Genomic DNA, 22,577 nt, shown 5'->3' on the forward strand with positions numbered 1-22,577 from the left:
CAGGATTGCAGCATGTAGTACACTAGCTCAAACGCAGGAGTAGATGATAGATTCAGGGCTACCCCGGTGACAGCAATAAATAACTTTTTCTGTCCACTAATACAAATCTACATTTACCAGTGAAGAACAAAAGCTCCAGTGGAGCTGTGATCCTCTGAAAACATTTGAGCATTGCAGGAGCACTGCAGCATCCTTAGCTGGTGTGGTGTGGTGTGCTGCAGAGAAATGGAAATCTCACAATAAGTAACCACATGTACAGTCATCAGGTGCATACAGCCTTTTTATTGAATAAAGAGGAGTTTCTTTCAAACTTGCTCACCTCAGAATGGGTTTCTTCAAAAAAAAAAAAAGAACAAAACAGTCCAGTCTTTTTTTTTTTTCTGGTATTGTAGACAGTTTTATAAGCATGACCTGTTTCGTGCTCCTTTTGTCCTCCCATCCCAGTTTTTCTCCACATATGTATATTTTTCTCAGTCTTTTACCAACTTTTAGCAAGAAATAAGGAACCAGGCCCTTTCTAAGGCTCCTGCCAAGAAAAAGCCTGCAGGTGCTTTGGCAGTTTTCCAGCATTCCAGCAGCATGTGCCAGGATCAGGTTATCCCACGCACGCACAGCTTGTGCTCTCTGCTGCGAAAAGTTCTGAGACTGCATCTCTGGCCTCCGTGTCCTCCCAGCACCAGGTCAGAAGCAAACTGGAAACAAATGGCTGGGTTTTTGCTTACCTAAGGAGAGACAGTTCTTTGTTAAAAATGCTCGGGTGCGAGGATGGCCACGCAGGCCCGTCCTCACAAAGCGGTCTGACAAAGTCCAGGCACGCCGCAGCAGCAGCACGTGGCTTGCAGTGACACGGCAAGTGGGACCCTTCTGGTTATATTGCTTTATAGAGTATGTGTGCTCTCATAAAGTTTCATTAACTCATCCGGGAAACTGATGCAGTATCGGCATATAGCCCTCTGCAAGGACAACAGCAGAAGCAGATCAAAGCTATCCCGCCATGGGGTTTTTCCTAATTATTTCTTAGCAAGTGGTACTTTACCCCCATGGTAGTCACCGCAACCTCCTGCAGCATATCAACAGCTGTTATCATCTGAAGCCATAATGAAAGGTTTGGAGCTATGAGATAACAGGGCAGGCTGCAGCCATAATGACATGGTGCAGAAATCAATGAAATTTATCAGAACAGAGCACTGGGCTTATTCGCTTTATTTGTTTCTTGTCAGCATCTACAGACCCTCTGTCAGCACTGAATGATTTGTTTGTAACCTTTGCCTTTGCTGGTGTTTTATTGCCTCTCTGCAGTTAGAGCAAAACATTTAGCTTACTTTATAAGTGAAACAAAAATAAATGCCGGTCTCCTTAGATTGATTTATGGAGCAAGGCTTGTTCTAATAGTATTGCACAATTTTTCCACCCTATTTCCTGAATCTCTCCACAGACTAGAAGAGGCTTGCCGGATGGCTCTGCCTCCCTCGCTGGGTTTGACATTCTCCCCATTTGTCTTTCATCACACCGAATCTATCGGGAAGAATGTCTGTTAGGAGCTTCGCATCTGATGACTCCCTCCTCCTCCATAATCACCTGAGAAAGATCTCCAGAGGAACAAAATGATGACAACACTAACCTTTGAGGATAAAACAGTAATTGTACGAATTGGAAATGAGAGAAAACTGTCAATAAAAGAACAAAATGAGCAAGAAGTTCTTTACAGATTGATTGAAACTATTTTTTTCCATGACCAAAGGTCAGAAACTAAATGCAAATTCATGTGGGACGTTTTCATCTAGATACCTGCATTTTCCTTTGAAAACAGGCCCCCACTTAGCTTTAAAAACATAATAAAAAATAAACAATAATAAATAATAAGCCAGACATTAATGTGGTAATGTTAAAATTACATGTTAAAATTAGAAATGTTAACATAATAATGTTAATGTGGGTAAAAGCGCCATTACCTTGTAAAATATTTTCTTCCTGCCCTGCCAGAAACATATATAACTAGATAAGTTCTTAGTATTTCTTCTATAAAGCAGGAATCTGCACGTATGAAAATCAATAAAGATAAGCAAGAATGTTGAAGAGCAGTGCCGTTGCATGTGCACACCTTTACCAAAAGGCAGGCACACAAAACACTGAAAATCTGAATAAACATCAATAAGGGGAAAAAATAAAAATAAAAAATTCTTTGTATGCCAGTGTCTGAACACAAGCTGAAGGAGAAAGCAAGGCTGCAGTACATCTTTGGACTTCAACAATGTGCACTTGGCTTGAAAGTTGAGGTCTTCTATCAAGAAAACTCAGTCTCTGACCAAAAAACACCTAAAACCAGGTACTCATCAACAGTCCAGTGATGTCTTGTGCTGCAGCAGGAGGAGGAACATGCAATATTAAATCAAGCTGGACCTGCATCCAGAGAGCGCAATACCATCACTTGGACCCCAGTTTTCTGATATTTCCTACATCTGTACTACCAGAAAGTCAGCCCCTTCTCCTGGATGCTATACTGACCCCCTGAGCATGTCTTCAGCCCAACTGCCCTCTACCCAAACGAGCGCAAATGGCACAGATCAGCTGGTCGTGCACAAGAGGAGCCACTGACATGCTTCAGCAGCCCAGGCTGCCTGCATTATGTTCCCACGCTGCTTTGAGGGGAAGGCTGCGGGCCAGAAAGAAAGCGCACCACAAACTGGATCCTAGCTGTAGCCTGCTAACAAGAGCCACGCTGACCAAACCACAGCTCATCCTTGTAGCCAAAGAGAAGGTTGAGCAACTGCTGCTGTACAATGGGGTAACTGCTAGAACATGCTCTGTGCTGCTGATTACAGAGGTAATTATAATCTGTACCTATGCCCCTTTTGCCTGACTTTTTTTTCTATTCCTTTTTATTATTATTTACTTCATTTGTGGATTTAGCTGGCATGTACAGAAGCATCGTCTGAATGCCTTGTGGGGAAAAAGATAGTGTGCTATCCACAACAGGTGGCCGAGGACACACTGCATGTCAGAGCAGCTCTTCTCAATTACTGAAAGTACAGCTGTAATCTGCAAAGTGAAGGTGCACTTGTAAACAATCCCTATGTTGCCTTCTCAACCTGCTTCCTTTGGCTATATCTGGCTGAGAACCTAAAGAGATTTAAATCAAAGCCATCTCCTTGCCATATCAAGGCCTTCTGTCAGAGCATTTCTCCTTAAAACACATCACTATCATTATTGCTATTAATTTCTGTGATAGAAGATGATAAGTCCATTGTTGTAGTGTGGGTCTCATCTGCACAGTGGCTTACCCGGAGACCCCTGTAGCAAAACTTTTCATGCAGCCAAAATTAACACTTTTCGGACTGCTTTCTTCCCTTCATATTGTGTCTTCCGTATTCTTCCTCTTTATTCTCTGTAAAGAGTCACATACCTGTAGGATGTCTCATTTTGACTGAAATCATCCTCATTCTATGAGTGAAAATGCTCGCTCAATTGCTCTTAAAACCATTTCCCAGCTGCCAGTCCTTTTTCAAAGCCCTTGCTGTTTTCAGCCCTCACCAGAGAGCCTGACGTGTTCTCACATGGAAGGCAGAAACCCATACCCACCAAGATAATTAGCACCCTAACTTCCTGCTTCGGGAGTTCCTCTGCAGGAGAAGCAGGAGCAGCAGCAGCTGTGCTTCAATACGTTACCTGTTTGATTCAACAGACAGAGGAGTAACTTTTCAAATTTTTCCTGGGATGGTGAGGATTTGCTAGCTTGCAGCAGGTATCTCCATCTCCCATGAGTAACACAACCACTATCTTAGGCTGTAAGCAACACAGTCATGTTGTCATACAACAGGCCAATACAGATAAATACTTATATTTTATTAATATGAGCATTTTTTTTAACTGTAGATGCAGTTTGATTACTATAAAACCCTGTATTTTATTTCTGCCACAGATGTTACATATTAATGTCACCAGTAAATCATACTTTAAAAAAAAAATCTTGTACTGTCCACCATACAGTGGACTTCTCTACATGCAAAACTGGAATTAAATAAAGAAGGAAATTTCTGTGAGCATGTCTTTCCACCTTCTACTAGTGCAGATTTTTATTAGTAGCAGTATTTTTACACATATCTGAAGCAGACAAACCCAGACGCAGGCCAAAGCATGAACAGGTCTGAAAGCACAGCACCCACCTGGGGCTAAGTACAGCAGGGCACAGCCCTGCCACCAGCTGATCACCAGAGCCAGGGGCTGTGTGAGGAAAACCCAGGCTCAGAGCTCTAAGCGAAGCCACATGGCCTCCTCTGCTCACGCCAGCAAGGAGAGCAGAAAGTTCGTGGGTGCCGGGCACCTCCTATTCCCTTATTTCCCTTCATGTACCCTAGGACCTTGAACATAAAACTGACACTTTGTGCTGGCAGAGAAAGCCCTGCCATTGTGGGGATTTCGGCTCCCCACGGCCTTGTCTGTGGGCTCCCACACAGCCGCCCCATGCTGGCAGCAACCTAACCCTGCTGTCAGGGGAGAAGGGCGAGGAGAATACATCCCACCGCCGACAGCCAGCAAGCCTCCAAAGAGAAATGGTAGAAGTAAGCCCCATGTTTTATACAATCCGTTACTACGTGTGGTTTGTGACCGATCCCCTTCCTCTCCGATTTCCACACAGAACAGCAGTCTGAAGCAGCAGGATGCTGCCCTGCTGATATCAGGCCTCTCCCCAGGCACCATGTGGATGGAGGTGGTGGAGGAAGCTGTATAAACTCACCTTTGTTTATGGCCAGCTTCCTCGGCATAGCCAATTTACACATGCAGCCGGCTTACAGCCTACAGATTACAGCAGTAAAGCCAGTGTGGTGATCCAGTAAGACGATACTGCCCACTGACTGCATGCAGCGGGGCAAAGATTGATGGTGAGAGCACTCGTGAGAACATGATATGAAGAAAGACTAAAAATAGAGAAGCGCATTTCAGTTTTCTTTCCACTGTTCAACATTGCAAAGTAAGGTGACCATGACAGACTTCTCCTTGCATTTTCCACAGTTAGGGGTCTACAGGATATGATGTTTACAGAGCATTGTATCAACTTAACTTTCACCTACAGAACAAAAAAAGGGTGTTTTTTTCACCTTATTGTTATTCTCAAGCAACAGATTTTCTACAACCAACATGCCTCCCTCCCTCATCTTATAGATGTTAAAATACCACCTCATTTGCAGATACTAAGGACTGGAAGTAGTGACCTCTGGTAGGTTGCCTTGGCTTCTTCTGCATGCATGTAAAGCCACAGTGGGAGTACGTGTCAGCCAAAATTAGCTGTGACGAATTCCTGAGTCCTAACACTATGCCTTGCACCTCTAAAACATGCTCGCTCTTTGGTTTAGGCTGCCTTTGAGCAGTTGTGCCTGTGTACAGAATAAGCATGCACGGGGCTGCATACAAAGCCTGAAAATTTCTAGGGCATGTCAATGTCAACAATGCAGCAACCAGGAGACCTGGTATCAGGACCTCAAGGATGGACTGCCTGCATGGATTTTGCCTTCTTAGCGGAAGTGAATTTTTTGCTTGAATGAAATACAAAGTTTAATAATATTCCCCTGTTCACCTGCAGGTATTTCATGCCAAAATCTCCCATCCTAAAAAGACACCCTGGAAGGCAGGCTGTCAATTAAATCAAGGTGTAATTTGATAGAGATGCACTAAAAGCACTCAATGTGAAACTGGGATTCATGGATCATGCACAGACAAGTCCCCTACATCGTCCATCATCTCTGAAGATGATATGGGTAAATCACTGGGAACAGAAACTCACATGTAATGCCACTTACACACTTCAGCATGCTAACTTATTGAAGTCGTAACCCACTGATTAAAACCACGTTCCATGTTTATCTTCGGATATCAGCAAGCACTGACTGATAAATCACAGCTACAGGAATTTTACCCAGAAGCTGGCACTAAGAATTGCTACTCAGAGGTATGATAAGACGTAAATTCAGAGAGCAGATGGAGATCATGGGATGATAACAAATGCTATCAGTAGTTTACTGACATGTCATTGAAGAGCTATGTGAGGCCCCCATCCAACTGGCTTCCTAAAGATATGAGGAAACACAGAAGAAATAAGCTACAATAGTAAGGACAGCCAAATGAAAACATTAACCAGCAATTAGGATGTCTGTTTGTAGTCACTAGGCAGATGAAGTAAGTACTCTACAGACTTCTGTATCAAAGGCTACAACTGAGGCTTGACATCATCAGAATAAATCATCATCATCATTCGATAAGCTAGTGCTTTTTTAAAAAAGTATCAGCTAGAAACGTGCAATGATTATGAATTCTAAAAAAAAAAGAATCTCAAAGTTCTTCAGGATATTTACGTTAATCCTCACAACAGTGCTTACTCTGTCTGACTATAACCTTATTAAACCAGAGTCAAGCAAAGCACAGAAATTTTGTAAGGTGTATTTAGTCCTTGAATGTGGGACTCAACAAGGAAAGGAACCTGAATCTTATGCTGTAGACTATTGCCCATTACACAAACTCTCCCTGGTTTGTATGGCAAATGAATGTTGCCGTCTAAGGTGATCTTGATATCCCTGCAAGTTAAATGAGGCATTCCAAAAGAGACTTGTTTATTTTAAAACACAAGAAGGGAAACTGCAACAGTCTGTTTTCCAAAGAATGAAAATGCAAACCCGGCATAATGGAGAAAATGTGCACACATCCTAAACATGCGTTTATCTTAACCTTAGTAACCACACGATTCCCAGAGATTTATTGATGGATTTTATCAGTAATATATGAACAGCAATGAAGTGGGAGGTTATAGCAGTGGGTGGTTTTCAACCAAAAATTTAAGAAAGTATCTTATTTGCAAAATGGTCTTCTCATGAAACCACAAAAAATTGCAGCTAGCACCACACCTTAATCCATGGGAGTGGTGAGAAGGAAAAAAGACAGTGCTATGCCGTCTGTTAAGCCTTCAGGTTTAAAGGGCATGGGTTACTAGAAGAACACAGTTCACCAATAAGTAATGTTTAATAACGATGATAAAACAAATTTAAAATGGTCAAATATTTTCATGGACCAGAAGGGAAATGGTCATAATAAGTTATTAAAGTTCCAGAAACTATGGGCTGGTGGCAGTCTCAGTAGTTTGTTTCAATTTAAGATATTTCCAAATTTCAGAATTCCCTTACAGAAATCCCAATCATTGTGCAAAAAATACATCATCCTATTAAGCACTTAAATATTTACTGAGAACTTGGCAGCATAAGCCTGCACCTCCTCTCCCCTGCCTCTCAGCTCTCATCCCTACTCTTCCTGGTTGTGCTACCCACCCTTGCCAGGCTTGCTTGCCCAGAGCCACCGCACCGCTCTTCAGAGCTCCCCATCCGCAGCCAGTGAGCAAATGGCAGCCGCAAGGCAGAGGTTAACAGGGCCATCCTTTGTAACTTTCTAAATGACAACAGGGCTCTATGCATCCCACTGAAGAGTAATATAACCTCACAGTCCAGCCTCAATGTAGTGAGAGGAACAAAGTTCCATGCTCAGGATCCCTTGCAGACCACACACGCTCCTAAACTGTGCATTCCCTATTTAACTTCTCCTTACCTCCCCCCTCCAAAAGGAAAAGAATAGAGCTTTCCAGAACAGAAGATTAACTTTTACCCTTTTATTTTATTCATTTGCATTTACAGAATCACAGAACGGTTGAGGTTGGAAGGGAGCTCCAGAGATCACCTAGTCCAACCCCACTGCTCAAGCATGGTCACCTAGTGCATATTACGCAGGATGGCATCCAGGCAGGTTTTGGATATCTCCAAAGAAGGAGACTCCACCACCTCTCTGGGCAGCCTGTTCCAGTGCATTGTCACCCAAACTGTAAAGAAGTTCTTCCTCATATGGCAATGAAACCTGCTGTGGTTCAATTTATACCCATTACCCCTTGTCCTGTCACTGGCCACCACTGGGAAGAGTTTGGCCCCATAGTCTTTACATGGCCCCCTCAGGTATTTGTAGAGATTGATGAGATCCACTCTTAATCTCCTCTTCTCTAGGCTAAACAGGCCCAGCTCATTTAGTCTTTCCTCATAGGACAGATGCTCCAATCCCTTAATCATCTTCATAATCCCTTAATCACCTTCGTAAGCATTTAGAAAGCATATAGGAGGCTGCAGACAGCAGAGCCCAGCGATGTACCCACTGCTGAAAGAGGAGTCCACCAGCAGCTGCAGTCAGGCTTTTCAGCCATTCTTTAGCTTGCTGGCACAGCAGCAGCTATTGCTGCTGCTCATCGTCCACCCAGAGCCTAGAAAAGACTAACAGTGCATTTACTAACACCTCATTTATAACCGCAGCCTAACTCACTTTTTTGTGCTGTCCAAGCAGAGCTGACCTACAACACAAAGTTACGGCTACGTTATTTGTACTGCCATGATGCACGCAGTCCATCCATACACCGAAGCTCTGCAATGGGTCTCTGACTCAAAACGTTTCTACAGCCTTGGCCTAAGATAAAAGCTAGATGTCAAATTCAGGTGCAGAAAATGCAAGGCAGTGCTGACATTTTATCCAGCACCTCTCAAATACTCAGAATAAAGTACTTTTATATGTGTGGTGGATAAAGGATATTAACGAATATTACTAGCAGAAGTAAGACTCTGCAGTGATAATGCAGTTAAGAAAAAACATGCATCCATCTATTTAATCATGACTTCACATATTTCATGTGAGGTTAGTACACAAATGGCTCCATGTTCACGTCACAATACAAGCACTTCTCTTTCACCACGTAAGTGGTTAGCTAGGTTATTTCTGGTTGCTCACAACACTATATTCCTACTGTACAACTATAAACAATCTTTTTTCCAAAACCCAGAATGCTTCTCACATGCCCAGAAAAACAAGTTCTAGGTTTTTTTTGCCTTTGGTTTTGGTATGGTTTCTTTTCAGGGTGCATACGATCCCACATACATAGCTGGCAAAATATTTTTGTTAAAGATCTTGGAGTTTCAGAAACAACTTCATCTAAGATTATTTAAGACACAAACATAAACATTATTTAATGTATACTTCCAACATTTTTGGTTGCTTTACGTTGTTTAATATGGCTCACATTCAGGAAGCAAGATGTCCACCTGAAAAACTGGACAGTCCTACTGCCTCGGAAAAAAGTTGTCTTGTCTTATTAACTATAAATTTCTCAAAGGTAGCCAGAACAGCTTTTTACACCTGTTCAGTAACAAACCTGGTGTTGCTACTAGACACCTCACCTTTCAACAATCTCCAGTGGAGAAAACGGTCTTGATTTGTAAACAACAAATCCAGAAACAAGACAACACATTGGAGCTCTCCTATAGAGCTGCCTTCAAATTTATTACTGATTTTTAAGTGGAACATTTTCTGCTCCAATTTATACTGATGTAACTCTGGATAAACCAGGCTGACGTAAAGAAGGTCTTTTAGATATGCACTGAGATAGTCAAGCACAATTTAGTTTCAGCTATCATATCTCAATACTACTGGAAAATCCTTTCCTTGCTTTTTAGCCATGCTTTCCCTGAGGAGGTCGATCTGAATTTGACACAGCTCTTTCTCATGGATGAGAAACAAGCAGTGGGAAAATTCATCAGCTCAGAGGAACATTAACCACAGTTAAAGTTATCACTGTCACTATCATAATATTTGCTTTGCAGGTAATTTAAATTGCTCATCCAGATTTTCTGCAAGCATTAAGGACCAATTCCTAGTCAGAAAGAACAGCATAAGTGCTAAAGGTAAGTCAATCTGCATTTAACTACTTTTTAAAGTCATAGCAAGAAAAATTTCAAAGAAAGAAGAATCTCACTCTGAACATTTAAATCTAAACTGAACTATGTTTGCATTCTGTATGGGATAGGCTCTGCAGCCGGTCCCACCAAGAAGGAGAACCTGTTTCAAAATCATCATTCTATTAATGAGGAAATTAAAGAAAACTGGTTAAAAATCATGCACTCAACACCTGCGCTCTCTCTTTTGTGCTGGAGATTGAAGACAAATAAATGAAGCATGCCAGCTATCTTTGTCGGATGGACCAGACTTGCAGAACAGCAGTGCTTATACATGCAGCTAAAGTATTGCTCCCCTGCTTTACAACCACTGATGTCATATGCTGGCCTTAATGAACTGGGGGGGGGGGGGAGAAAAAAAAAAAACAAACAAAACACTAATTGTGAGATCACTGCTCCCTAAAAAGGGCGAAATAAAAACGATGAAAAATTCAGAATGCCATCATTACTGCCTGCTGATTACAGCAGTGCCTCAAAATTCAGGTTGCTTATACAAGAGGGACCAGTGCATCCTCTCACACCACAGCTAACCTTCTCTAAGGTCTTCAGTAAACTTTCCATTGAAGCACTCTGAAACTTCTCATCTACTAAATGCTCAGAAAGGGCAGTGCTAATACGAACCAGTTCTTTTTTTTTTGGTGGGTGCCAGAATGCTGCAAAACAAAGGTACTCCTCCCACAACACATGCAATTTATGTCAGTAATCTAAAGGCACTGTCCTCAGGCACGTAAGTTAGCGGCCTTAGGAAAAGAGATTGCAAACAGGGAGATTGAGGATAATGTGGGAACAAACTTTTGCAGCTGCATTAGCTATATCACGATTCCCACCTGATAAGAGGAATTAAATTTCTTAGAGCTATACTATCCAACAACCCAGTGCACAACCCAGCAGCTATATTTTTACTGACACACCACAAGAAGTGACAATGAGCACACCGCAGTCTTCAGAGTCGCGTTTTTAACTAATTGCCTGAGATGTAGAAAGAGACATCCTCTAAATGCAGAACAAGGTGGCAGGCAACTTGGAACAATAAAACTCCGATACCGACTTCCTCCCATAAAAGCCTCCCTTGGAGCCTCCATTGATGCCACAACACCATCAGATTTCCAATATTTCCCTTTACAAGGCTTCTTCCCATCCTGCAAGGAGGATCTAACTTTGTCAAACTTGCTCACCTTAGATAAAGCTTTCTACGCCAGAAGCCTGCCTCCTTGCTGAGTTGTTTTAGGCAATTTCAGGAAGAGCATACCCCCAGGCCTTTTTCGGAAAGAACTGAAAGCACACTTTTCTGCTCATGTTGAAAAATTTTGTTGACCTTTCCCCTCTGAGAAGACGAGCACCCCCAGGCTGACTAGCAGGGACATGCAACATCCCCTGGCATTTCAAGGAGGGGCAGGAGCAGATGGGAGCATAATGGAGACTCTGTTTCAGACTATGCCTTTTGCTGCCATTGTGCAAACCTCCCCACAGTTGAACATAGATGGAGGGGTGGGAAGTGAAACCCCTCAAATTCATGTTTTCCCAATAGGAACTTTTAGCAAAGATCCTTTGCATGTTTCAGCTCAGGACTCACTAGCTCTTCATCAGCAACTGCCATTCTTGGATGCTAAAACCCACATCTGGTTCAGATCTGCTCCTCTGAAGAAAGAACGGGAAAAAGATTGTTCCTGTGTCTCAGTGACCCTCTGCAAATGTTCTGCAACATGGAGAAGCATGCTGTGCAGTTCCAGGCCAGAGGAGACACAGCGGAGTCCTACAAAAAGGTGGGAAGGAGAAAATGGGACTGAAGCCTGATGGACACCAGGAGATGGAGACTGAATGTCAGCAGAACTTAGAGGGCAGAAAAATTTGGAATGATGAAAATGATGTCAGGAGAAAAGAAAAACCTAGTGAGAAGCTGAGGTATAGAGAGAGGGCCTGGCAAAAATGATGGGCCTGGCAAAAAGACTGTGACAAGCTATTTGAGAGCACCTTCAGATCAGGCAAGAGGGCTGTGGGGAGAGATCTGGAGGCAGCAGAGACTAAGAACATGGAAAAGAGAAAGATCAAAAAGTGATAAATCACATGAGGAAATGTGACACCATGGACTGATGAGGATGGGATTACAGAGAAAAAACAGATGATAGATGGGTGTGAACTCTACAGGCAGTAGACTGCAGAGAGCAGGACTTTCTGGGTACAAAGGCTTAAATAAGAAGTCTTAAGTATTAAAAAAAAAAAGAGAGAGAGAGAGAGAGAGAGAGAGACGGGACAAAAGGTACGGAGAGGAGACAGCACAGGGAGAGGAGACAGAAGAGAGACTTCAACTGGTCTAGAAGGGATGGTTTAAAAAATGTCATGTCCGGAGTGAAAGGATAGAGAAACTCATTCATACAAATGAAGTCTCCCTGACTTCAGATACAGTTCAAGATTCCTGAAGCTCAGCCTCCATTTGCATCAAGTATTTGTGCAATGCACTAACAAATTATACTTCGCTCCACTCTAGTTACTGGTCTGTATAGATGACAACAACTTTTTAATGGCATTATTTTACTGATGAGTTCTTGTATCAAATGGCTGAGTTTCACTGTGAGAGTATATTTAACGTAACATGCCAGATATAGTCATTTTCTACAGCTATTTTATGCCATGTACAAGAGTATGGGCTTCTAACTTCTGTGAAACACAGGTACAAAGTACCAAATTTTATTATAAACTCAGAGGAAGCATTTTACTCAGGAAAAAAGATGCTGCTTGAGTAAGTGACTCTAATTGAAGTTTATGAATATCCTAACTAGAGTGCTATTTGAAATAGTCAGGCTGGGTCCTGAAGAAGAGAAAGTCTGCAGGTTTTGCCCTGACCAGTACACCTGTCAGCATGACACAAGCAGGAAGCCAAGGTATCCGATTTCTCATCATAAACTTGCCTGAAACACGCTTCAAGCTGTACTAATTCAAAATTTAAATACCCTTAACAGATCATCTGATAGAACACACCAAACAATGTTCAGTCTATCCTTGTTACAATGCTTGCCTGTGCAAGAATCACAGCAGCATTCCTCAAAACAATAATAATTCAACTGCTCTTCCAGGTCACATACAAAATGGTTGTACTGCTTAGAAAAGCAGTTGTTTTAAAGCATGTCCTGAGGCACAGGGAGCCAAGTAGTGCCCGTACGGCCTCCTCTCACTCATCCTAAACCAAGGAAATACTTCAATTGAAAAGCTGGAGGACTTCAGCAGATCTCCAGTATCAGTTAAAGATCACATTAGCCTTGTCCTTTGAAGTTGATTTCTACCTGTATCTGACAGTTTGGCACTGTTTAGAAAAAAGACCACCCGGATACTCAAAAGCCAGTCAAAATCTATGCCTTTTTAATTTACTTCAACAACATTGGGTCAATGAAAACATCCAAAGGGGTGAAATTCTATTTTTCCCCATTTGCTCCATAGTCTTTTATGGGGAGCATGCTAACGCTACATGTTCTAAGGATTACACAGGTTGAAAAGATACTCCCTGAAGTACTATCATAGGCTAACTATTAATGAATGAACTTGAATACAATGAATAGTACCAGGATCCTACAAGCAATTTCACACCATTCATGTTAATGGGTCATTTGTGTATGTCTCACACACAAAATCCTGGAAACCATTTCCAGGCACATGAAGGACACAAAGGTAATCACGAGCAGTCAGCATGGATTCACCAAGGGGCTGTCACGTTTGACTACCCTGATAACCTCCTACAATGAAAGGACTGGCTGGGTAGATGAGGGGGGAGCAGTGGTTATTGTCAGCCTGGACTTCAGGAGGACTTTCAACACCATCTCCCGTAAGATCCTCACGGACAAGCGGCTGATATATGAGTAGACAGCAAGGTGGATTGAAAAGTGGCTGAATGAACGGGCCCAGAAGGTGATCAAAAGCACAAAGTCTAGTTGGAGGCCAGTAACTAGCGGTGTACCCCAGGGTGCAATACTGAGTCCAGCACCAGCACCTCTCATAGGAGGAAAGGCTGAGACTGTTCAGCCTGGAGAAGGCTCAGGAGGATCTCATCAATGCACACAAATACCTGAAGGGAGGGTGCAGAGCGGACAGAGACGAGCTCTTTTCAGTGGCAGGACAAGAGGCAATGGACACAAACTGGAACACAGGAGGCTCCCTCTGAAGATGAGGAAGCACTTCTGTGCTGTGCGGGTGACCAAACACTGGCACAGGTTGCCCAGAGAGGTTGTGGGGTCTCCCTCCTTGGAGATCTTCAAAAGCTGCCTGGACATTGTTCTGGGCAAGTGGCTCTTTGTGGCCATACCTGAGCAGGAAGTTTGGACCAGATGACCTCCAGAAGTCCCTCCCAAACTCAACTAATCTGTGATTCTGTGTAGCTTTGGGTTGCTCCTTTCACAAGTTAATGTGACTTGCTAGATGGTGCTAAACTCCTCTACCTCTTCATAACTCTTGGCACAACATGACAACTGTTTAGGTGCATAGATGTATTAAAAAAATAAAAGCAAAAATACTTGATGGCACATCACAGGCAAACATGCCTTGCTCTGCATCAAAAATTTAGAAAGTGGATTCACAGACTTCAATTTTAAAACCATCTCCGTTGTAGAGCTGGAGCACATTTCAAAGTTCTGGAAACAACAGTGAGAACATGCTCCTTTCAAGTATATTTCCATTGTCCACAGAGAAGGTAATGTCAGCAAATCCCCATTACTGCAGGACAAAAAGCCTGTAGCAACAGCTCTCAGCTGGGGTCAGAGGGCAATTAAAATAGTACCTATTCATTTCTCCCTTTTTGTCCTCATGCCATCCTCAGTCTGACATTATTTCAGTTGCTAGCTCTTTCTACTTGGGTTGCTTTGCATCTCCTCCAACTCTCCACAACAACAAAAAAGGGGGAAGGGGAGAAAAACCTCATTATTATTTTTAGTCTGTGTACATAAGTTGTTGTATTGCAGTCTGCTGCAAAACTCACTAACTCACTAGAGTGCTCCAGTTCCACCTAATTCCTACTCCCCCCTAACTTTCCACTTCCTGGGTTTTCCCTTATTTCCTTGTATTGTTTCTCCTTTAATTATTCACTCTCTCCACTTAGCACTGGTTCATTTGCTTGTGCCTTCCTCCAGCAGCTCCCACCTTCATGTTTCCATATATGTCACGGGCAGCACTTGTCCTTCGACCTTCCTCCAGCTCTCCTTTTCCTACTCTTATCCCATTTCCTAACTAGCTGCCAAAACTTGACCCAAGTTTATTTGGAAAATAAGACAGATTGAGCTGCTTCCCTTCATCTTAGTTTGGCTCTGCACCAGTCATCTGGCTGCCAAACTAAACGGCCTCAAGTCACAGACGCCTAGATAATCAAACCCTCAAAGGCTACGGTACTCCTACAGATGTCTGCGGAGGCTTACCACCCTTCTTACAACCACCACCCTTGGATAGGTGGAGCACTGCAGCATTGCTAAGCTAACACGTGGAGAAAGGAATCTTGAGAAACATACACAAAGAGGCTGCTCCGTGACATGCTTCCAGTCACACCTCCCTCCCCTGAAACCAAGTGGAGAACACGCACAGGCTGAGGTAGCTGGCTCCCCACTGCCCTCACCATTTAGGAAGGAGCTCCTTCCGAGCCTGGGGATTCTGAATACCAACTGAAATAAAGCCCTGCTGCCAACCCCTCCATCTCTCAAACAGGCTGCTAGTGCCACACAAAGCCTTCAAGATTTTTTATTAGATGCTGTAGAAAATGCCCCTTGTCATTTCACAGGTAAATTCCTCAAGTTCTTTCGCAACTTCATTTAATCTGCATCTGCTGTAGTGATGCTTCAGGGGTTCTAGTAAGCATTTTATTTTTTGGTCTTCCTACTTCTCAATGGAAAATTTGTTTCCAGATTTTAATGATAGTTTCCAGTTTCTCAAGTTCTATAGATTACTGCATAGGAAGAGGAACAAGGGGTAAAGTTTCCAAAAACACTGAGGTCATGCCTTGTGAACAGTGACTACACATAAATACTGACTTACTTCTGTAGCATATGACAACCTTTAACACTACCAAAATAAAACTTCAAGGTAGAGAAACAGCAACAGCTACAGAACCCAACAAAACCTTGCAGAAAAGATATCTTTGTGAGAACTTGGGGAGGGGATGACAATCAAAGCATGCATTTGTTACCATTTGTTACCAAAGCCCTGACCTTTCTTTTCCTCTTTATTTAAATTTTGTGTGATTTGCTGGGCAAGGGACTGGGATAGGGGAGGATGTCACCTTCAGCTGACTGCTATTTTCTTTTGCAAACTAGCTCATACAGCTATTTAAAGCTATATATTCTACAAATAGTGTACCAAACACACACCTCCCAAAAAATTCTTCTGTGGGTGGTCGTAACACACAGGCATGGGTTAAGTACGTGGACTACAAACAATAGCTGAGAGACTTCACTGTCGTCTTCAATAACACAAAAGAACATGACTGATGGGCACAGTTGTAAGCACATGGAGTGACCATAACAATCCACAGAAGGACTCAGCTGTATTTTAGCCTTTACTAGAAAGGGAAAATGAAAGATATTGTTGGACTGGGGATTGGACAAAAGCATCACGGCTACTAATACATGCTACAGTCACCCCCCCATTCAGAATTGATACTAAAGAAAACATAATTCCTTCATGCAACAGACAAACAATAGGGTTATCCAGCAAATGCACATGCCATATTCAATAATATAGGCCAAGGACTTGGAGCGAACAGACTGCAGCTGTGAGCTGCACAAAAGGGAGACTGACAAGGCAGGAAAGAACTTGCAGAACTAGTATTTGGGGAGTGGGGGCAGGGTGGAAGAATCAAAAAGGGAGACCCTTCAGATAAAACCTTTAAAGGGGCAAACAGGTTCTCTGCTGTTTGCTTCTTGCTATATATTCCAGGGAAAAAAAAAAAAAGCTTTTTTTTTTTTGGTAAATAAATGTTACTGCAAAGAATTCATCACTCTTTATTCACTACTCAGCTATCTATACTATACTACTAACTATAACTATATCCTATCAACTGTAGGATATTTTTGTCTGTTATTTCTTCATGAACAAGTAATAACAGCTTAGATTTATCTAATCAAATAAAAACTATAAATAAACAAGAACAATGATGTTACGCACACAAATTTATAAAGACCCTCGTTTGGGTCACCAGCAAAAACCAGTTCCAGTCAGGTCCATCTGTCCTGTTGCAAAATCTAAAGATATTAAATACAGCACTATGGAACAGTTAGCTCAAACCTAATCAAGACTCCTACCTCCACAATGCTTTTCAGGTCCTGCACATACATCCTCTCTGTCTCCAGGATCTCCTGGACAACTCTGTCTACGTAGAGGAGCTTCGGACTGGTGGGCTCTGTCACCAGGGACATTGCACAGTTTTTGCTCACTCCCTTTGGTTCTGTTTTTCTTGGCATGCTGAGCTTTTTTTCCAGGCTCTCCTCAGGATCCTCTTGCTCCGCAGGAGTGTTTTTGCATGGCTTGTTGCTGGAAAATCGTCTGGCTGGGACTAGTTCTAGCTTGATGGCACCCGTTTCTTTATCCTGGTTAAACAGGCCCAAGTGGCTGTTGGAAACTAAGGTCATCCTGCTTCCAAAGGAACAGTGGCTGTCCCTGGAGGAAGCAGAAGAGGAAGTGGAGCTAAAGCTGACGGGACGGTCACTGTCTGACAGGTCCATAGTTTTTTTTTCACAGCAGCGGAAAGATCTGCTCTCCTGGTGCAAATCTTCCCCTTTTGTCTTGGAGTCAAGGGCCTCCGTCACAGCTGGTAAAACATCAAGAGGTAAGTGGAAGTCATCTAAAAAATAAACAGAACAAGTGGTCTTACTGTTGGTGTTCCATGTAACTTAACAGTTGGCAACAGACATTTTTACAGCTTTGCACACAAAATTGAGACAAATCTATTTTTTCCAAAAGACAACCAGAACAACATAATTTGGGGATCACATTTTTAGGTGGTGGGGATCCCCACGGGAGGCTACTAAATAGGCATTGCATGATTCCAGTTCGTGTATATACTTCTGGCACATCCTTTCTTGGCCCTACATGCTATGGTGCTGGACTTAGTGATAGCACATACACCATCCAGGCTCAGCAGAGGAGAGAAATAAGACTCAAAGACTTTCCCTAAGGTTAAAAAAACTCTATTGGGAAGAGACCTTGCTACCCCCGAGCTGTCAGTTGACCATGGCTTGGAGGCTTTGGAAAACTCAAGGACTGTGTCAGTGATACCAGGCAGTATCTTCCATTTTGAACACTGCAAGGCCAACACGGGCAAGCAGAAACAGAAAGCAGTTAGTTATCAATTACCAGCTCTGCAGCTTGTACAAAAACACTAAAACCAGAATGATTTCCCAATGAAAATAACATAGCTTCTGAAAAAAAGAACTCCCATAGGAAACAGTGCTGCCAAATAATTCTGTTTTCTACTGGGAAAATAAGTTTTTCTGAATCTGTACAGCTCAAGCCAGAATATTACCCCTCGTTGAACTGACCCAAAGCTGTTTTTCATATCAGTGCAATAACAAAGTAAGATGTCTGTCTTCCTGTTGGCACATGAAATCTACTTTCTTTTTATTGACTGTATGCCCTGAAGGACATGGTCCATGATGTAGTGCAGATTTCTCTCTGGACAAGTTGTATGCCGTGCAGCAATGAAAACCTCTAAAAGCAGCTGCAGATACATTGAATACTTCAATGTTTCATTTCAGTAAGAAGTGTCCACACAAAAAAAGTGTCTCAGACTCAGAGAAACTCAGTATGTCAGTATTGTGAAAAAAAAAAAAACTTATGACAATTTAAAAAGAGAAGCAATACTGAAGCTACCTACACAGTGTGTAGCTCAGTCCTTATTTTAAACGAGTAACAACCTAATTTTTCAAAAATCATTCTGGTGACTAGAATTTCAGAGGGTGGTTTCAGTAAAGAAACCATAAAGCCTTTAAAATGGCAAATTAAACTCACCTAACCTTTAAGGTGGCCCTTCTTAAACTAAAGCAGACTGGTTATGAAATTACAAGGAAAAACCTCCCCCACACTGATCGGGGCCAGGGGTGGGGGTGGATTTTATTCAGAACAGAAAAAAAAAACCACTACTTTTTATTTAAAAAATAAAAAATAGAAGAAATCAGAAGCAAACAGACCAAAAAAAAAATCCCAGAGAAGAATGTTTGCTTTATTTGGCCTATTTTGAATGCATACGATTTGATTTGTGCATGAGTAATTAATACTACCATTTTTCAGTGATGATGATATTAGCTTTTTGTTACAGAAATGTATTGCCCTTAAGGTAACACGTGGAATTAACAGAGAGTAATTTGCTCATCATAGGGGTCAGAAATTGACCCTTAGACTAAAATCCAATCTGGCACCTCTGTCCCCCTGGTTTTATCTTAAAGTCTGAAAAACTACAGCCTTTCCTTATGCCACGTTCGTTCATTTTTGCAACACAGGATCATATTTTCTTCCTCTTCTTGAATTAAGCAAATAAAGTATAAACTCCAAAATAAAATATAACGCAAAAATCTGGAAAGTGTTTTAAACTGAAGAATGCAGTGAAGTTCTCTTGTTTCAAAATCAGTATGGACAAAGATGTTTGCCTTCCTATTGCTTGTGATAAGAAAGTATGCATTTTTGATAAGAATGTATTATTGTTATCAGCTTTGGATCATTTTTCAAGTTCAGTTAGAAAGCATAATGTTACTGTGCAGATGTAAACCCCCTTGAAAAATGCACAGGATAAACAAGATAACAGGGATGCCCTTCCGCTAACTTACTCCAAGATATTTTAACTAAAATTACACGACAAAGAAACACCTGGTTAGCCACATTTAGGGGGAAAATAAAGGGTTCCTGTTACATTCCATTGCTCCATGCTCTTTTCTTCCTGTTTCACTGATATGTTGTCTGCCTCCCAGATAACCTGAAGGCATTAATATATAATATTTGCTTCACAAACACTGTAAGGCTCATTAATACAAAAGCCAAACAAAACACAGTTCAGGTCAATGAAACTGAAATCAGAATAAAAGTAGTTTCTCCATAAAACATACTCATAGAAAGAAACATGGGGAGATTTTAACACACCCTAAACAAAGCAACAACAACAAAAACTATTTATTTCCTTGTTTAATGACAATGCCATTGCTTATTAAAAACTAACAACAAGGATTAGTTGTAGCAGTTAAACTGTGCTTGCTCAAACACCTGCATTCTCCCTGACCCTGGCAAGCCCCAGGTCCCTGCTAGGCACAGCTATTTAATTGCTTGCAACACATCTGACTCAAGTTCCTCCGTTTTCAGACAAACTCCTGCACATTTCTGTATAAATTACAAAAAGCAAGCTATTTGCTACTTGAGAATCTTCATCTGCTTTGTCCTCAGAGCTTCATCCTGCCTACCAGCCTCGAAGTTTCTTTTTACTTCAATTCGTCCTTATTCCAGCTGTAAATTGGGTGTTTGGCTTCTCTGTGAACAGACTTTGCTCAAATCCTGCCACGTTGTCCCCAAGAGAGGCGTCCTGCCCAGGCAGAACGCATCAGCTCCGAGGAGCGCCAGGCCCTGCTGGAAGCCCACCTCAGGTCACGAAGCTCAGCAGAAAGGCACACCAAGCCCGGCCGGGCATTTCGGCGTGACGCTCAACCAGGAAGCAGTCTCCCCTCCTCAGCTTTCAAGCCCTGTAACAAACACTGCACACCCTGCTAGTGTCAGTCAGAGCTGAGGGACGGGCCCTGGCTCAGCTTAGCCCTGAATTTCCATCTGAGCTACAGATACCTGTTACAAAGCCACAGCCCTTCCCAACAACACAGCATCTGAACATCTTCCAAGGTTTCACAAGTTTATCTTCGGAAACGCCTCTGAGGCTAGGTGGAATTACCCCCGTTGTTGAAACCAGGTTCCGAGAGTTGAGATGATTTCTCCAGTCATAACCCCATCAGAAAATGCAGAAACTGAATCCCGTTTGTTGCTGCAGTCCCATGCCCATCCTTCTCTTTGTCAGGGTTTGGCTTTTCAGACCTCTGGTACAGCTTTAATGTAAAATAACTTCACTCTTCTGCCAACTGCCTGAATTCTGCACATCCTGCCTGGTGAAAACCTCACAGATAAGTTAATGCAGGGGTAACAGCCTCCCCCAAAACTGGTCTCTACATTTCGCAGCTGAGACGGCTGCCCTCTACTGCCTGTGCCTTTGGAAACACTGTAACCTCTTACAAATTTCTCTCTGATACAAACTCATCATTATAAAAAGCAAATTCACCTCTCAGATACCCCAAAGGACTGATTTATAAGGCTCTACACCCCACACACACCCCTTTCCCTCCCCGGTTTCACAGCATCATCCCCAGCAGCCAGCTGTATTGGGCTGCAGACAGGTTGTGCAGCTCCAGCTATCGGCACATCTCCTGCGAAGGACGCGCTCTGAGCAGGGCTTGTGCTCCCTGACCCACATCTGGCCGGGTCACTGCATTTTTGTCTAGCGTTCCTTTGTCTACTGGGCCTTTTCAATGACGAGCCAAACTAATATTGAGAACTTTTGTGAGTTGTGAATAACGGTATTTAACTCAGTCTGGGGAGAAAAAAAAATCTTAAATTTGCATACTTTAATTAACGAATAACAGTAATGACTTGTTAGTTCAGCACTGAAAGGAGGATAATTGCACATTTGTCCAGACTCACAAGGCAACACGCTCCCCGAACAAGGTCGTTTCTTGTTTGTGCCTTTGCATGAATCCAGCTAGCCTTCCCCCAGCCCTGCAGACCTCCCCGCTCCCCTCCGTCCCCTGAACCCCACTGACAGACAGACAGACACACACACACACACACAGTGCATGCTGGCATAACACAACCCCAAAGCTCTCCCAAGAAAGAACCACAACTTGTGCCTGTCCTACAGTGGTGCAGGGGCAAGAAACACAGCATTTCACCCCAACAGGCAACTGCAATAGTAGTTTCAACACTGAAGCCACATGCAAAACAAATCTTTCAGCGTATCTAATGCTTTCAACATGCGATCATAAACAAATGCTCAGCGAAACGTGCAAACTTCTTCTATCACTTGCTTTTCTTTAACATATACCTCTTGCCTGTAACTACAGTCAGAGTAATGACAAATGGTTTTCCATTATCTCTACAGCCTTGGCTACTCTAGGACACTAGCATACAATGCAAGATAAAGCACTCTAAGTCAATTTTGTATTTAAATACAAAGATCCCCAAGCCCTGTCTAAATATAGGTGTTTATTCCTCCACGTTGTTTACTGCATATGACATCTTAAGATATAGTGCATGACTAAGAACTCACAAGTCAATTTATATTCATAATTAGTATTGTTGTTGCCTTTCTCCCGGCATGAAAAAGAGCACCAAAGATGTTATCTGCAAAGTCAACATTACCAGAAATTACAGGCTTCACATCCTCTGGAAGTTCAGCTAAATAAAAGTGATGAGACTACAAGAATCCTTTCCTGTATTTTCTTTGAAATAGCTGCTTATTTCAAAGAAACCATTTATATTTTAGACACAATTAAGCAGGACTGTTTACAGCAATTTCTACATTTAGTATCAAGTTCAAATGCAGCAGTGCAATTTAGAAACATAAATGTTATACAGCTGCCTGACTGAGAAAGATTAAAATACATTCACTACAATGATCCCAACACGATCTTAAGCACACTCCCCATATCCTCTCTGCATTGAATACTACACAAGTGAAGGTCAGCAGATTACTAGTTACTAACTTCTGAATATGAACATGTCACTTCTAAAACT

The 22,577-nt window shown here is 42.3% G+C and overlaps 1 protein-coding gene across 2 annotated transcripts in view; it reads right to left on the reverse strand.

Annotated features, from left to right (window-relative positions):
- PLEKHG1 (pleckstrin homology and RhoGEF domain containing G1) overlaps window positions 1–22,577 on the reverse strand; it is a 141,071-nt gene that overhangs the window by 39,432 nt on the left and 79,062 nt on the right. For both annotated transcript variants that reach the window (XM_035538962.2, XM_035538961.2), the window contains one exon: window positions 17,069–17,607. In XM_035538962.2, coding sequence (XP_035394855.1) covers window positions 17,069–17,607 — 539 coding nt within the window. The remainder of the gene's footprint in view (window positions 1–17,068; window positions 17,608–22,577) is intronic.

The sequence above is a fragment of the Cygnus atratus genome, chromosome 3, assembly GCF_013377495.2.
Source record: "Cygnus atratus isolate AKBS03 ecotype Queensland, Australia chromosome 3, CAtr_DNAZoo_HiC_assembly, whole genome shotgun sequence".
Lineage (NCBI taxonomy): Eukaryota > Metazoa > Chordata > Aves > Anseriformes > Anatidae > Cygnus > Cygnus atratus.